The sequence below is a fragment of the Narcine bancroftii genome, chromosome 12, assembly GCF_036971445.1.
Source record: "Narcine bancroftii isolate sNarBan1 chromosome 12, sNarBan1.hap1, whole genome shotgun sequence".
Lineage (NCBI taxonomy): Eukaryota > Metazoa > Chordata > Chondrichthyes > Torpediniformes > Narcinidae > Narcine > Narcine bancroftii.
In genome coordinates this window covers 59,212,452-59,230,525 of record NC_091480.1, presented here as the reverse complement: position 1 = coordinate 59,230,525, position 18,074 = coordinate 59,212,452, and the positions used below count along the sequence as shown (strand labels likewise).

Below are 18,074 nucleotides of genomic sequence, written 5' to 3'. Positions count from 1 at the left end.
CGACTCGTGGACAGAAAGACATGGGGACAGAGAGACACATGAACAGAGAGAGGAACACGGGGGCAGAGAGACATGGGGACAGAGAGCGAGACAGGGGCAGAGAGAGAGACATGGGGGCAGAGAGAGACATGGGGGCAGAGAAGGACATGGGAACAGAGAGACACGGGGACAGAGAGAGGAAAATGGGGAGAGAGAGAGAGATGTGGTTAGAGAGAGACACGGGGGCAGAGACGGACTCGAGGAGAGAGAGGCACACACGGGGTAGCGAGACACGGGGACGGAGAGAGGAACACAGGGGCAGAGAGACACAGGGACAGAGAGAAGAACATGGGACAGAGAGACACACGGAGACAGAGAGGGACATGGAAACAGAGAGACATGGGGAGAGTGAGAGAGACATGGGGGTCAGAGAGAGACACAGGGCCAGAGAGGGACTCGAGGACAGAGAGAGAGAGACACGACACAGAGAGAGACACGGGGACACAGAGAGACAGGGGAGCAGAGAAGGACATGGGACAAAGAGAGGAACACGGGGACAGAGAGAGGGACGGGGACAGAGAGAAACGGGGACAGAGAGACACATGGACAGAGTCAGAGAGAGACACAGAGATAGAGTGGGACACGGGAACAGAGAGAAAGAGGACAGAGAGACACGGGGACAGAGAGAGGAATACGGGGACAGATGCAACATGGGGACAGAGATGGACATGGGATAGATAGAGGAACGGGAACAGAGAGAGACAGGGAGGCAGAGAGGGGCAGGGACAGAGAGAGAGACACGGGGACAGAGAGAGAGACACATGGGTCAAAGAGAGGAACACAGGGGCTTAGAAACACAGGGACAGAGAGTGACACGGGGACAGAGAGAGGCACACGGGGGCAGAGAGAGGAACACGGGGCAGAGAGACACAGGGACAGAGAGAGAGACATGGAGACAGAGAGGAACATGGGAACAGAGAGACACGGGGACAGAGAGAGGATCATGGGGACAGAGAGAGGATCATGGGGACAGAGAGAGAGACGGGGACAGAGTGTGAGACGGGGACAGAAAAAGAACACAGGGACAGTGAGGGTGATGGGGACAGAGAGAGACACGGGGACAGAGAGAGGAACACAGGGAGAGAGAGAGAAGAGAGACGGGGACAGAGAGACACGGGGACAAAGTGTATCACAGGGACAGAGGGAGACATGGGGGCAGATAAAGACACAGGGGCAGAGAGAGGGACGGGAACTGAGAGAGGGACGGGGACAGAGAGACAGAGATGGGGACAGAGAGACGACACAGGGAGACACGGGGACAGAGAGAGTGACGGGCACAGAGGAGGACACAGGGACAATGAGGGAGACGGGGAAAGAGAGCGAGACACAGGGGCAGAGAGGGACACAGGGACAAAGAGAGAGACACGGGACAGAGAGAGAGGAAGACGGGGACAGCAAGAGGAACACGGGGACAGTGAGGGAGACGGGGACAGAGTGAGACATGGGACAGAGAGAGTAACATGGGGGCCGAGAGAGAGACACAGGGGCTGAGAGAGAGACATGGAGACAGATAGATGAACATGGGGGCAGAGAGAGAGAGACATGGGGACAGAGAGAGATATGGGGCAGAGAGACACAGGGACAGAGAGACACAGGGACAGAGAGGGTCATAGTGACAGAGAGGGACATGGGTCAGAGAGAGACACGGGTCAGAGAGAGACACGGGACAGAGAGAGGAACAGGGGCAGAGAGAGAGACACACACAGGTACAGAGAGAGACACAGGGGCTGGAGAGACATGGGGACAGAGAGAGACATGGGGGCAGAGAGACACGGGGACAGAGAGGAACACGGAGCCAGAGAGAGAGACGGGAGCAGAGAGAGACACAGGGGCAGAGAGAGACACAGGGGTGGAGAGAGGGACGGGGACACAGAGAGAGAGACGGACACAGAGAGAGACACACACAGGGACAGAGAGAGAGAGACGCAGGGACAGAAAGGGACATGGGTCAGAGAGACACACGGGGACAGAGAGGGACAGAGAGAGTCACGGAGACAGAGAGGGACATGGGAACAGAGAGACACGGGGACAGAGAGGGGATCATGGGGACAGAGAGAGAGAGATGGGGACAGAGAGAGAGACACACAGGGACAGGGAGAGAGAGACACAGGGACAGAAAGGGACATGGGTCAGAGAGACACATGGGGACAGAGAGGGACATGGGGACAGAGAGAGACACGGAGACAGTGAGGGACACAGGGATAAAGAGAGAGAGAGAGACAGGGACTGAGCGAGAGACACAGGGACGGAGAAGGACTCAGGGACAGAGAGGGACACAGGGGCAGAGTGAGACACGGGGACAGAAAGGAACATGGGGACAGAGAGAGAGAGACACAGGGACAGGGAGAGAGAGAGACACAGGGACAGAAAGGGACATGGGTCAGAGAGACACACGGAGACAGTGAGGGACACGGGGATAAAGAGAGAGAGAGAGACAAGGACTGAGCGAGAGACACAGGGGCAGAGAAGGACTCAGGGACAGAGAGGGACACAGGGGCAGAGAGGGACATGGGGGCAGAAAGGAACATGGGGACAGAGAAGTATACGGGGACAGAGAGAGACATGGGACAGAGAGTGACAGGCGGGCAGAGAATGACGGGGGCAGAGAAAGACATGGGAACAGAGATAGAGAGACACAGGTACGGAGAGAACATGGTGGCAGAGAGAGACATGGGGATAGAGAGGGACACAGGGACAGAGAGTGAGATGGGGGCAGAGAGGGACAGAGAGAGGATCATGGGGACAGAGAGAGAGAGACGGGGACAGAGAGAGACACACACAGGGACAGGGAGAGAGAGACACAGGGACAGAAAGGGACATGGGTCAGAGAGACACATGGGGACAGAGAGAGACAAGGAGACAGTGAGGGACACGGGGATAAAGAGAAAGAGGGAACCAGGGACAGAGAGTGAGATGGGCACAGAGAGGGAGATGGGGACAGAGATGGAGACGGAGCAGAGAGGGTAACGGGGACAGTGAGAGACGGGGACAGAGACGAACACGGGGACAGATTGAGAGATGGGGACAGAGAGAGACACGGGGACTGAGACAGACATGGGGGCAGAGAGAGAAACAGGGGCAGAGAGAGAAACACAGGGACAGAGAGAGACATAAGGACACAGGGACAGAGAGAGACATGGGGTCAGAGAGGGACATGGGTCAGAGAGAGACACGGAAACAGAGAGAGAGAGAGAGACACACAGGGACAGAGAGAGACATGGGGGCAGAGAGACACAGGGACAGAGAGGAACATGGGACCGAGAGAAATAGGGACAGAGAGAGACAGAGGCAGAGAGACCATGGGGACAGAGAGACACTGGAACAGAGAGGAGCACAGGAAGAGACAGAGAGACGGGGACAGAGAGACATGGGACAGATAGAGGAACGGGGACAGAGAGAGACAGGGAGGCAGAGAGGGACGGGGACAGAGAGAGAGATACACGGGACAGAGAGAGGAACATGGGGTCAGAGAGAGGAACATGGGGGCAGAGAGAGGAACATGGGACAGAGAGACCTGGGGACAGAGAGAGAGACAGAGGGAGAGACACGGAGACAGAGAGGGACATGGGAACAGAGAGACACCGGAACAGAAAAAGAACACAGGGACAGTGAGGGTGATGGGGACAGAGAGAGAGACACATACACAGGGACAGAGAGAGGAACACAGGGAGAGAGAGAGAGGGAGAGACGGGAACAGAGAGACACGGGGACAGAGAGTATCACAGGGACAGAGGGAGACATGGGGGCAGAGAGAGAGCGACACAGGGACAGAGAGAGGAAAACGGAGACAAAGAGAGACACGGGGGCAGAGGGAGGACACAGGGACAGAGAGAGAGAGATGGGACAGAGAGAGAAACACGAGGACAGAGAGACAGGGGGGTAGTGATGGAGACGGGGACAGAGAGGGAGACGGGGACAGAGAGGGACACATGGGCAGAGAGGGACATAGGGGCAGAGAGGGTAACAAGGTCAGTGATAGTCGGGGACTAAGACAGACACGCGGACAGAGAGAGAGACGGGGACAGTGAGAGGCACTGGGGCAGTGAGAGAGACGGGGACAGAGAGAGACATGAGGGCAGAAAGAAATGGGGACTGAGAGACACGGGGGCATAGAAACACAGGGACAGAGAGAGACGGGGCGAACATGGGGACAGAGAGGGACACGGGACAGAGAGAGACGCGGGGGCAGAGAGGGACGGGACAGAAGTGTCACGGGCGGAGAGAGTGAAACATGAACAGCGGGATACGCAGGCGCAGAGAGAGAGAGATGGATGGAGAGAGAACATGGGTGCAGAAGGAGACTCGAGGGCAGAGAGGAACATGGGCGCAGATCGAGTCACATGCATAGACATGGGGATATGCGAACACAGAGTGGAAAGTTTGCGCATTCTCAGTGACTGTCAGGCAGACGGTACTCACTCTGCACCACCACCTGGTGACTGGGGAGCAGGATCTGTTGCCCATCTGCTGTCTGGGTGTACTGCAGGATAGTCATTAACTGCTCCTCAGCCCCAGTGCCGATCACGGAAAGAGTGTCTGCCCCTGGACTCGCCAGCTGTATCGTCTCTTTGTGGGCAATAGCAACTGTTGGGGAAACAGGAGAGCTCAGGTCAGTAGCCACATCAAACCCACAGACATCAGGTGTTCAGCTCCCATCACAAAACAAACTGTGGTTGGACTGACACTGACCGAGCACCTACCTCTGGTCTCTGCACACACATTCCCACTGCCTCGCTCACTCCCCACAATCCTGTACCGGTCCCCACACTGATCCCACAGCCCTGTATCAATCCCCACACTGATCCCACTGCCCCACTCTCTCCCCACAGCACTGTATCAGTCCTCACACTGATCCCACTGCCCTGAGCTCTCCCCACACACCTGTATCAGTCGCCATACTGATCCCACTGCCCCACACTCTCCCCACAACCCTGTACTGGTCTCCTCAGTAATCTCACTGACCCACTTTCTCCCCAAAGACCACGATCAGTCCACACAGTGATCCCACTGCCCTGTTCTCACCCCAAATTCTGTATCAGTCCCACACTGATCCCACCACCACACATTCACCCCACAGCCCTGTATCAGTCCCCACACTGATCCCACCGGTACCAGTCCCCACACTGATCTCACTGCCCCACTTTCTCCCCAAAGACCAGTATCAGTCCCACACTGATGCCACAGCCCCACTCTCTCCCCACAGCCCTGTATCAGTCCCTACACTGATCACACTGCCCCGACATCTACCCACAAAGCTGTATCAGGCCCCACACTGATCGAACTGCCCCACTCTCTCCCCACAGACCTGTATTAGCCCTACATTGTTCCCACTGACCTACTCTGACCTAAATCAGCCCCAACACTGAACCCACTGCCCCACTCTCTCCCACAACCCTGTCTCAGTCCCTACAAACCTGTCTCAGTCCCCACACTGATCCCACTGCCCCGTTCTCTCCCTACAGCCCTTTATCGGCTCCACACTGATTCAACTTTTCCACTCTCTCCCCACAGACCTTTATCAGACCCCAAACTGATCTCACTGTCCCTCCCTCTGCCCACAGCCCTATATTGGCCCGACACTGATCCCACTGCCCCGCTCTCTATCCACAACCCTATATCAGCCCCACATTGATCCCACTGCTCCACTCTCTCCCCACAACCCTGTATCAGTCCACACACTAATCGCACTGCCCCACTATCTCCCCACAGCGCTGTATGAGTTCCCACACAGATACCAAAGCCCCACACTCCCCACAGCCCTGTATCAGTCCACACAGTAATCCCACCACCCCACTCTCTCCCCAGAGCCCTTTATCAGTCATCACAGATTCCAGTGCCCTGTGCCCTCCCTACAGCCGTGTATCAGCCCCCACACTGATCCCACTTTCCTGCTCTCTCCCCACAGCCCTATATCGGCCCCAAATTGATCCTGTCTCACTCCCTCCTCACAACCCTGGATCTGAACCCACACTGATCCCAATGCCTGCACTCTGCCCACATGCCTGTATCTGGCCCACACTGCTCCCACTCCCTCCCCACAGCCCTGTATCAATCCACACACTGATTCCACTGTATCCATGGCCCTGTATTAGTCCACACAGTGTCCTACTGACCAACTCTCACCAGAGCCCTGTATCTATCCCCACACTGATCCCACTACCCCATTCTCTCCCCACACAGATAAATGTTCCCACACAGATAAATGCCCCACTCTCCCCACTGCTCTGTATCAGTCCCCACAGTAATCCCACTGCTCCACTCTCTCCCCAGAGCCTATATCAGTCATTAACTGATCCAACTGCCCCACGCTCTCCCCACAGCCATGTATCAGTCTGCACACTGATCCTACTGACCAATTCTCATCACAGCCCTCTGTCTGTCCCCACACTGATCCCACTACCCCATTCTCTCCACACAACACTGTATCAGTCATCACATTGATCTCACTGCCCCGCTCTCTCCCCACAACCCTATATCGGCCCCACATTGATCCCACTTCCCCCTCTCTCGCAACAACATTGTATCAGTCCCCACACTGATCCCACTGCCCTGAGCTCTCCCCACACGTCTGTATCAGTCCCCATACTGATCCTATGGCCCAGCTCTATCACCACAGACCTGTATGAGTCCCCACACTGATCCCACTTTCTCCCCACAGCCCTGTATCAGCTGCACACTGATCGCACTCTCCCTCTTTCCCCCTACAGCTCAGTACCAGTACCCATACTGATCCCACTCCCTGCTCTCTCTCCACAACCCTGTATCAGCCCCCCACACTGATCCCACTGCCCCACTCCCTCCCCAAACCCCTGTATCTGTCCCACACTGATCCCACTGCACCACTTCCTCCCCACAGCACCACTCCTTCCCCACAGCCCTGTACCAATCCCCACACTGATCCCACTCCCTCACTCTCTCCCCACATGGCTGTATCAGTCCCACATTGATCCCACAGCCCCGACTTCTCCCCACAGAGCTGTATTATCACCCACACTGATCAAACTGCCACAATCAACCCCCACAGCCCTGTATCAGCCACCACACTGATCCCACTGCCCCACTCTCTCCCCAGAGCCTTGTATCAGTCGTCACACTGATCCCACTGCCCCACTCTCTCCCCAGAGCCTTGTATCAGTCGTCACAATGATCCCACTGCCCCACTCTCTCCCCACAGGCCTGTATCAGTCACCACACTGATCCCACTGCCTCATTCTCTCCTCACAGCTCTGTATCAGTCACCACACTGATCCCACTGCCCCACTTTCTCCCCACAGGCCTGTATCATTAGGAAGCAGAGTCAGTCTGAGTAAGATAAGTTCACCCTATGAATGAGATAAGGATAGACAATAGATAATAGAATGTAGGAAGTAGAGTTAGTCTGAATAAGATAAGGGTCTTCTAGCCCTAGACAGAATTAACAGGTTTAGCAAGTTCTACACATATGTAGCCCTGAGAGTTGGGAAGGTGTAAATTAGAACAAAGGCAGGTTTGTGAATAAGGACAATGAGGACAATGACATGATGAGACACCGACAGGATACCCCCTGGTCCTCCAAGTTCACAGAAACAGCACGTAGGCAGGCAGGATTGCCTAATGCCAAACTCATCCAGGAGGGAGAAGAATGTAAGGGGGAGGGTATTCCTATACTGAAATGAACTGTATAAAAGTTGGGTGAGCCCCAGTGTATGTGTGTATTCCCAGGGTAAGGGTGTGAGAGATGATAAAAACTGATATACAAATATGAACATGAAGATACAAAAATTGATATATGAGTAAATGAATGAAGCCAGTACAAACAGGATAAGCATGGAAATTAGAATGCAGGAAGCAGAGTCAGCCTATGTAAGATAAGAATCTTCTAGCCTTTTCGACAGGATCAGTGAGCCCACCGTATGAATAAGATAAGGAGAGGTAAGGAATAATAGAATGTAGGAAGTTGACGTAGTCTGGATGAGATAAGGGTCTCCTAGCCCTAGACAGAAGTAACAAGTCCTACATATATAATTAGTAAGCCTTACACAGATTTATCAAGTTATGCATATTTAATTAGTAAACCCTAGACAGGATTAGCGAACTCTGCATATGAAGGGACTGTAGCTCTGAGAGTCGGAAAGGTGTGAATGAGGACAAGGGCAAGGTTGTGAATAAGGACAATGGGGATAATGACATGAGAAGACACCGACAGGATACCCCCTGGTCCTCCAAGTGCACAGAACAGAAACAGCACGTAGGCAGGCAGGATTACCTAATGCCAAACCTCTCCAGGAGGCAGAAGAATGTAAGGGGGAGGGTATCCCTATACTGAAATGAACTGTATAAAAGTTGGGTGAGCCCCAGTGTATGTGTGTATTCCCAGGGTAAGGGGAAGCATCCAACTTTGCATTGTTGTTTAATAAATGTTCTTTGTTCTCAATTTTTGTGTCGAGCAATTTCTGTGAAGGTACATCTATTTCTAACAAGGGGAAGCACTCAACTTTGCATTGTTGTATAATAAATATTCTTTGTTCTCAATTTTTGTCTCGAGCAATTTCTGTGAAGGTACTTCTGTTTCTAACAACACTGATCCCACTGCGCCACTCTCTCCCCACAGGCCTATTTCAGTTCTCACACTGATCCCTCTGCCCCACTCTTTCCCCACAACCCTGTCTCAATCCCCACAACCCTGTCATAGTCCCCACACTGATCCCACTGCACTACGCTCTCCCCACATGCCTGTATCAGTCCCCATACTGAACACACTGCCCCGCTCTCTCCCCACAGCTGTGTATCAGTCTGCACACTGATCCTACTAACCAACCCTCACCACAGCCCTGTGAGAGATAATAGATTATAGGAAGTAAAGCTAGTATGAATAAAATAAAGAATAATAGACTAGACTAGAGGAAGTTAAGTAAGTGCTGAATAGGGATGAATTCCGATAAGAGTGTGAGGAAGGGTTACGCAAGTACAATAGAAGAAAGGTCTTAGTGATAGAAAGAACTAGCAAGTTCTGCATATAGAATTAGTAAGTCCTGGGGGTTGAGATGTGTGAATAAGGCTAAAGGCAGATTCATGAATAAGGACAATGACATGACGGGACCCAGACAGGATACCCCATGGTCTTTCAAGTTTACAGAAGCTGCACTTAGGCAGACAGAATTACCAAATGCCAAACCAATCCAGGAGGCAGAAGAATGTTAGGGTGGTGTGTATTCCCAGGGTAAGGGGAAGCACCCAACTTTGCATTGTTGTATAATAAATGTTCTTTGTTCTCAATTTTTGTCTCGAGCGAAATCTGTGAAGGTACTTCTGTTTCTCACAAATGGGGGCTCGTCCGGGATCCCACTCCCTCCACTGACAGAGTGCCCGACGACGAGGGTAGGTGCACCCCGGCTGATTCAACTGGACTCCCGGACGAAGGGTGACTGGTCAGTGGACGAAGCGAGTGATATCCGAGAAGAGGCATTGAGAACAAAAGATGGGAGGACGTTAAGGAAGCGCGCTAGGAATAGCTACTGGATCCCGATTTATTTACCTGCTAGTATGGGAGGAGTAAATAGCAACGGAAACAGTCCTGGAGAAGGACGGGAAGATCAAATACCTAAACATAGTCCGTTAGGATTAATGTTATCTGATTGGGGTGCGGGGAAAACCCGTGGGAAAGATAAACAGACCATGGTCAGGTATTGCTGTCAGGAATGGGTTAAGAATCCGATAAAAGGGAGTTCGGTATATTGGCCAAAGTTCGGATCCGACGAGGACTGGATGTGTCAGGCATTGAACATCTGGCTCTACCAAAATCAAGGAGATAATACCAAGAGCAGAGAATATGCAGCCTGTTGGCTCAGTGGATCATTTGATCAAATGGTTTTGAGCGAAAAGGAATGTAAGGACAAGAAGGATGAGGAACCTTCTGCCCCTGAAATACAAGGATGGGATGTGTTACATTCCCTTCCTCCACCTTATGCTCCCCCTGTGCCGGCTCCTATCTCCCCCCTCTCACTAACACTTTACCCTTTTTCACCTTCCCCTCTTCCTCCACAGTTAGAGAAAGAAAAAGAAAGTAGGGGTGGTATGATGACCCACTCAGAGAGTACAAGATTACCGCCTCAATTGACATGAGAGGGAGGAGACTTTGATTATGAGGGTCATTCAGAACAGTGTGAGACCCTTCGGGAGGGAAGGGCAGAACCCTTTGATTTGTCTCCCAGAGGGCAGGAACCTAAACATCATAGAGGAGAGGATAAGCCAGAAATTAACTGGAAGAGACCTTTACGAGAGGTTCCCTTGGGAGGGGATGTGGGAGGTGTCGGGTTCGTAAATGTGCCTCTGACCAGTACGGAGGTGTGCAATTTTAAGAAGGAAATGACCTCCCTGATAGAGGATCCTCAGGGATGTGCAGAACAATTAGATCAATTTTTGGGACCTAATATCTATACCTGGGATGAATTAATGTCTATCTTTAAGACTCTGTTTACTTTGGATGAGTGTGGAATGATTCGCCAGGCAGAGATTAGAGTCTGGGATAGGGAACACCAAGGGGGACCAGAGGCGATACCTGGAGAAGCTAAATTGCCCCTGGTAAACCCAAATTGAGATAAGACTACTAATGATGGTCGCACGCGAATGGATGAGTACAGAGTTAATCTAATAAAAGGAATGAAGGAGTCTGTTCCAAAAGGACAGAACTTTAAGAAGGCATTTGAGGTTCCCCAAGGTCCCGAGGAGACTCCCTCTGCATTTCTGAATAGATTGCGTGCGGCCATACAGCAATATGGGGGGTTAGATATAGGATCCCCAGCAGGTGAACAGTTGTATTGATGGACTTTGTTACTAATTCAGCCCCAGATATCAGGAAGAAATTACAAAAGACAGAGAATTGGCATGAACAGGGAATAACACAGCTTTTATAGATCGCACAAAGGGCATACGTCCAGAGGTCTGAAGATCAACAGAAAGGAAAGGCTAAGATTTGGATGCAGGCAGTCAAGGAAGTTGTGGAGAGACAGCAGGGAAATGTTAGGAGCTGTGTGCCAGCTCCTGGACGTTGGGAGGAGCGCCAGGGGTGGGGAAGTAGAGACCAGAGCAGAAGCAGGGGTAGAGGAGAATTCCGGAGATGACGACCATTCTCGGGACCCCGTGGAGACCCTGGTAGAAATTGGGAAACAGGAGCATTAGTTTGCTATTATTGTAAAAAGGAGGGACACTTTAAGAGGGAATGCCCAATGCGAGCCAGGGAGACGCGATCTTATGCAGATTATGAATAGGAGGGGTCAGGGTTCTCAGCCAATACACACCGTGGGGCTGCACAGAGAACCATTGGTAAATTTAAGCATAGGGCCCCACGGTGACGAGATGACTTCTCTTGTAGATTCAGGGGCAGCCCGGTCTAGTATTTTAAAACGGCCCGAGGGTGTTAAGACAGAAGGGACAGTGCTGGTTTCGGGAGTGGGAGGAAGAGATTTTACGGTCCCTATACTAAAGAATATAAGGATACAAATGGGAGAAAAGATAATAACAGAGGATATTTTACTAGTTCCCCAAGCTGGAGTTTGCCTGTTGGGACGAGATTTACAAGACCAATTGGCTATCGGTACCAGACCACAGGGATCAGGTATCGGGGTTCAATTTTACATACTAACAGAGGAGGATCGGGAACTAATAAATCCTAGAGTATGGGCAAAAAGAGGCAATAGAGGAGGGTTAGATGTTCCTCCCCTGCAAGTTACTTTAAAAGACCCTGACCAAGTAATAAGACGAAAACAGTATCCAATTCCTATAGCTGGCCAAAAGGGGCTGCAGCCAGTAATTGACCAATTGGTGAAAGATGGTATACTCGAACCTTGTATGTCACCTTTTAATACCCCAATTTTACCTGTCCAAAAACCAGACGGTACCTATTGATTAGTGCAGGATTTGAGAGAATAAAACAAAATTATTCTCACCTGTTATCCGGTTGTTCCTAACTCCTATAGGATAATGGGTAAAATTGATCCCCATAGTAAGTGGTTTAGTGTAATTGACCTCAAAGATGCCTTCTGGACCTGCCCGTTGGCAATAGACAGTAGGGACATGTTTGCATTTGAGTGGGAGAATCCTTTTACAGGACAGAAAAATCAATACCAGTGGACGGTCCTTCCCCAGGGTTTTACAGAATCCCCAAATTTGTTTGGCCAAGTTTTAGAACAGGTACTAGATGAGGCCCCTCGGAGAGAGAATTGTCAATTAATACAATATGTTGATGATTTATTAATCACAGGAAAAACGTATGATGTGGTTAAACAATACACCGTTGAATTTCTGAATTTTCTAGGGAATAAGGGTCTTAGAGTGAGCGAATCAAAGTTACAATTTGTTCAATCTGAAGTTAAATACTTAGGTCATCTGGTTAGTCAAGGGATTAGGAAGATAAGTCCAGAGAGAACACACGGTATTCTGCAGATCCCGCCTCCAAAGAGTGCTCAAGAACTTAGAAAATTCCTTGGTTTAGTGGGATACTGTAGGATTTGGATTGAGAACTATTCTAGCCTGGTCAAATTTCTTTATGATAAACTTGCGACTCTAGGGGCCGAAACTGTTGTCTGGACGGAGGAGGAGATTTCACCTTGGTGAAACAGCATCTTATTAGTGCCCCAGTTTTGGCTTTACCCGACCTAAATAAGCCATTTGATCTATATACCAATGCGAAAGACGATGTGGCCATGGGAGTATTAACGCAAGAGAGGGCAGGCTTTAGACAACCAGTTGCCTTTCTGTCAAAAATTTTAGATCCTGTTTTTCGTGGTTGGCCAGAATGTGTGCAAACAATTTCAGCCACTGCTATTTTAGTCGAAGAAGGACGAAAGATTACGTTTGGTGCCCCGATGTTAGTTCATACTCCTCACACAGTCCGCACCATTCTCTTACAACGTGCCGGAAGGTGGCTTACTGATTCTAGAATTTTAAAGTATGAAGCGATTCTCATGGATAGGGATGATTTGACACTGATTATAAACCAGAATCCAGCCGCCTTCTTGGTTTCTCCAGATTCTGATTCTGTCCCCAATGATTTAGAGCATGTATGTTTAGAAGTGATCAATTTACAGACAAAAATTAGAGATAATTTAAGTGATGAACCTTTACGGGAGGGTGAAAGATGGTTTATTGATGGATCTTCCCGCTGCATTGATGGCATTCGGTATAGCGGGGATAGTGTAGTGGATGGAAATGAAGGAGTTGTGATTGAAGCCGGTCGTCTTCCCAGTCATTGGTCGGCACAATCCTGTGAATTATATGCCCCCTGTAGAGCTCTCCAGGGTGTAGATGGAAAGGTGGGCACAATCTATACAATCTATACCGACAATTTATACCGACTCAAAGTAAGAAAGATTTGGAAAGAGCGGGGAATGATAATTGGGGAAGGACAAAAGTTGATTCATGAAAACTTAATTGTTCAATCCTTAGATGCTCTATGTTACCTGAGGAGATAGCTGTAGTTCATGTATGGGGCCATCAAATTATTGACAGTCCTGAAGCACAGGGGAACAGACGGGCAGATGAAGCTGCCAAACAGGCTGCACTCACAGAAAAAATAGACATGCAGCTGTTACTCCCCACCCCACACGAGGTTAAAAAGACTCCCATCTTTTCACTGGAAGAGGAGGTTTATATGAAAGACCAGGGAAAGCGTCAAACTGCCGATGGGTTGTGGTGGACGGCAGAGGGACGCCAAGTACTGAACAAAGGCTTGGTTCATCAGATTATTGATCAGCTCCACCAGCAGACACATTGGGGAACACAGGCACTTGTTGATGCTTTTGTACGGTCCTTTAATTGCTCGGGAATATACACCATAGCCAAGCAAAGTACTTGGGGGTGCCCAATCTGTCAGTGAGTGAATAAGAAAGTCATGCGCCAGGTAATGCCTGGCGGTCGCGATATAGCCGTACGCCCATTTCAACGAATACAGATTGACTTCACGGAATTACCTAAGATAGGGGTTTATAAATGCCTCCTGGTGATGGTGGATCATTTTACTCGATGGGATGAGGCTTTCCCGACCCCTAATAATCGTGCTAGCACCATTATCCGGATATTACTAGAGTCTGTTATTCCGCGTTATGGCATTATTCAAACCATTGACTCAGATCGAGGTACACATGTTACCTCTCAGGTACTCCAGGGTGTGTGTAAAATTCTGGGAATAGATTGGCAGTTACATACCCCTTGGCACCCCCAGAGTTCAGGCCGTGTTGAACGGATGAATCAGACCCTGAAAAATCAACTCACTCGACTTCATGAGGAAACTGGCCTCTCCTGGATTAAACGCTTACCCTTAGCTTTAATCAGGACTTGCATAGCTCCTCGTAAGGACCTTGCTGTCTCACCATATGAAATGATCTTTGGTCTTCCTTACATGGGATTCCACACTGATACCTCTACCCCTGAGGCTAATGACCAGTACATATCTAAATATTTACAGGGATTTTCTACTTCTCTGTATGATTTAAGACAGAAGGGTTTATTAGCTCAAAACCCACCCCTGGACTATCCTAGTCATTCTATTAAACCTGGTGATTAGGTATATGTAAAAGCGTGGCAAGACCATAAACTAAAACCGATATGGGACGGCCCTTATTGTGTACTTCTGATTACATACACTGCAGTGCGAACAAAAGAAAAGGGGTGGACTCACATACAATGCATTAAACAAGCTAATCCATGGACTAAAGACGTTGATAATATACCCTCCACCTGGCATGCAGTCTCACATCCTTCTGGTCTGAAAGTTACGCTACGCCGGAAAAAGTGCTGTAATGTTATTTTTATTATTTGCTGTATTGTTTTTCTGCTGGTTCCCAATTTTTGGGAAACCACCCAATTGTACACAATGTATTAAGTCCTCCTGGAATAGGGGTAGCAGAGGTGATAATTACTTTGAGAAATGGACAAGTTTACCTTTAGAATGCAGACAGGGCACAGGTATAGAGTGTATTCATAGTGGGGTACCTTATTTAGTATGGTTTAATTTAGGATCCCAACATGGACCAGGGAAACAGAACTGCCCTAGGGGAGTGGATTGGGTTTGCGTCCTGGCCTCGACAGATATTAAAGAGATGAGTGCTAAAAATATGGAACAAAGAAGATGGTGGGAAAATGATAGGCAGAACATTAGTCAGGGCTATACCTGGAGTAGGGATAAAGGGGGTATATATGCTAATGCTCGCAGACAAGCTGCTACTCACACGTTAGGTAACAATAAACGCTCCCCCCCCCAACTTGGCATCTTGGAAATCATCCTTTGGGTCACGAATACATTCGGAAGGCTAAAGGCCTTCACTATAAGGGGGATTCCAATTGTAAATGGCTCAAGCTGCTCCAGAGTACCACAGCTGTTTGGCATTTAAACCGTTTAATCAGACTCCAGGCAGTTTTGAAGATTATCACCAAACAGACAGCGATGGCCTTGGATTTATTGGCTGAAGAACAATGACAGATACGAGCTACAGCTTATCAAAACTGCCTGGCTCTCGATTACTTGTTGGCAGCTGAGGGCAGCGTTTGTGGAAGATTGATTGATGACAACGGTCACAATGGTCAGGCGGTTGAACTTTTTACTGGTGACTGGAAGTGGATACACACAGCTCTTATAGCAGTGGGACTCGTTATTTTAGCCATCATGATACTTCCCTGCCTAATGACTTGTGTACAGTGTTTAATTCAACAGACCCTTCGTCAGATCACTACAACCAAAAGGATGTATGTTTCCCAAACTCCGTCTGATGATGCTGAGATTGCAGTTCGTTTGCTGACTCGCTGGGAAAAAGACCAAGCTTCCAGTTGAGAATTTACGAAGCGTAGCTAAAGAAAAAGTGGGGATTGTGAGAGATAATAGAATATAGGAAGTAAAGCTAGTATGAATGAAATAAGGAATACTAGACTAGACGAGACGAAGGGTTACGCAAGTATAGAATAAGCGTCTTATAGTGATACTTCCCTGCCTAATGACTTGAATTAGCAAGTTCTGCATAGAACTTGTAAGTCCTGGGGGTTGAGATGTGTGAATAAGGACAAAGGCAGATTCATGAATAAGGACAATGACATGATGGGACCCAGACAGGATACCCCATGGTCTTTCAAATTTACAGAAACTGCACTTAGGCAGACAGAATTACCAAATGCCAAACCAATCCAGCAGGCAGAAGAATGTTAGGAGGGGGGGGGAGGGTACCTCTATACCTCTATACTGAAATGAACTGTATAAAAGTTGGGTGAGCCCCAATGTATGTGTGTATTCCCAGGGTAAGGGGAAGCACCCAACTGCACTGTTGTACAATAAATGTTCTTTGTTCTCAATTTTTGTCTCAAGCAAAATCTGTGAAGGGACTTCTGTTTCTCACACGCTGCAGGCCTCTGGAGTCCAGCCAAGCATTTTGTGTTTGGCCGCGATGAGGGCGAAGAGCAGCTGCATGATGTGCACATGGGGCTCTTTACTACAACCTCCCCCCTCCCCCTGGGACAATTGTAAAGAAGGGGGTGTGAGAAACAGAAGTACCTTCACAGAAATTGCTCGAGACAAAAATTGAGAACAAAGAACATTTATTATACAACAATGCAAAATTGGGTGCTTCCCCTTACCCTGGGAATACACACATACACTGGGGCTCACCCAACTTTTATACAGTTCATTTCAGTATAGGAATACCCTCCCCCTTACATTCTAGTATCTATTGTCTATCCTTATCTCATTCATATGGTGAACTTGCTGATTCTGTGAAAGGTTAGAAGATTCTTATCTTACTCAGACTGATTCTGCTTCCTACATTCTAATATCCATGTTTTATCCTGTTCATACTGGCTTTATTCATTTACCCATATATCTATTTTAGTTTCCTCATCTTCATATTTTTATATCAGTTTTACTCATCTCTTACAATCCTCACTTTTCTTTTAGATCAGTGATACTGATCTCTCAACTGAAATGTATTACTTGCAAACTTGGTCTTTTTCCCAGCTGGTCAGTAAACGAACTGCAGTCTCAGTATCATCAGACAGAAGTTGGGAAACATACATCCTTTGGGTTATAGTTTTCTGACGAGGGGTTCGATGAATTAAATACTGCACACAAATGTTTAGGCAGGGGAGCACCATAATGGCCAGAATAGCGAGTCCAGCTGCTATAAGGGCTGTGGGTATCAGACTCCAGTTACCAATAAAAAGTCTGGTCCATCCCACACCGGACCAAGGTTGCCAAGTCTGAACCTGGGCATGGGAAGATTTTCGAATTCCTGAAGAAGTGTCTTTAACCGCCTGACCGTTGTGAGCATTGTCCTTAACCAGTCTTTCACAAACGCTGCCTTCAGCAGCCAACGAATAAACGAGAGCCAGGCGGTTTTGTTGAACTGTGGCTCGTATCTGTCGTTTTTCTTCAGCCCCTAAATTCAGGGCCATTGCTATCTGTTCGATGATGATGTCCAAGGCTGCCTGGAGTCTGATTAAACGATTTAAATGCCAAGCAGCTTTAGCATTCTGTAGCAGCTTAGGTCGTTTACAACTGGAACTCCCCTTAACGAGGTGGTGCTTAACATTCCAAATGTCTGAGGGACCCAAAGGATGTTTGACAAGAGACCAAGTTGGGAAGGGTTGTTTCTTATCATTTAACCTGTGCGTTGCTTGTCTGCGAACATTAGCATAAGTATCATTGAACTTGTGAGTCCAAGCCTGTCTGTGTACATTAGCATATGTATTAACTCTATCTCTGCTACATGCCCAATCCTGACTAACATTCTGCCTGTCTTTGTCCCACCATCTGTTTTGTGCTATCCCTTTAAAACTCCTCTTTTTAATACCTGTGGAGGCTAAAATACAAATTAAATCTACTCCTCTAGAGCCGTTCTGTTCCCCTGGTCCATGTTGGGATCATATATTAACCCATTCCCCACTATGATTATACTTTATATCTATGCCCTGTCTACATTCTAAAGGTAAATAATTGTCACCTCTGCTGCCCCTATTCCAGGAGGACTTAATACATTGTGAGTAATTTAGTGATGTCCCAAAAATTGGGAACCAACAAG

At 48.9% G+C, this 18,074-nt stretch overlaps 1 protein-coding gene across 1 annotated transcript in view; it reads right to left on the bottom strand.

The window, feature by feature from the left end:
* LOC138747172 (cyclic AMP-dependent transcription factor ATF-1-like) overlaps positions 1 to 18,074 on the bottom strand; it is a 139,664-nt gene that overhangs the window by 96,649 nt on the left and 24,941 nt on the right. The window contains exon 2 of the mRNA XM_069906155.1: positions 4,459 to 4,623. Within this exon, the coding sequence (XP_069762256.1) occupies positions 4,459 to 4,623 (165 nt within the window). The remainder of the gene's footprint in view (positions 1 to 4,458; positions 4,624 to 18,074) is intronic.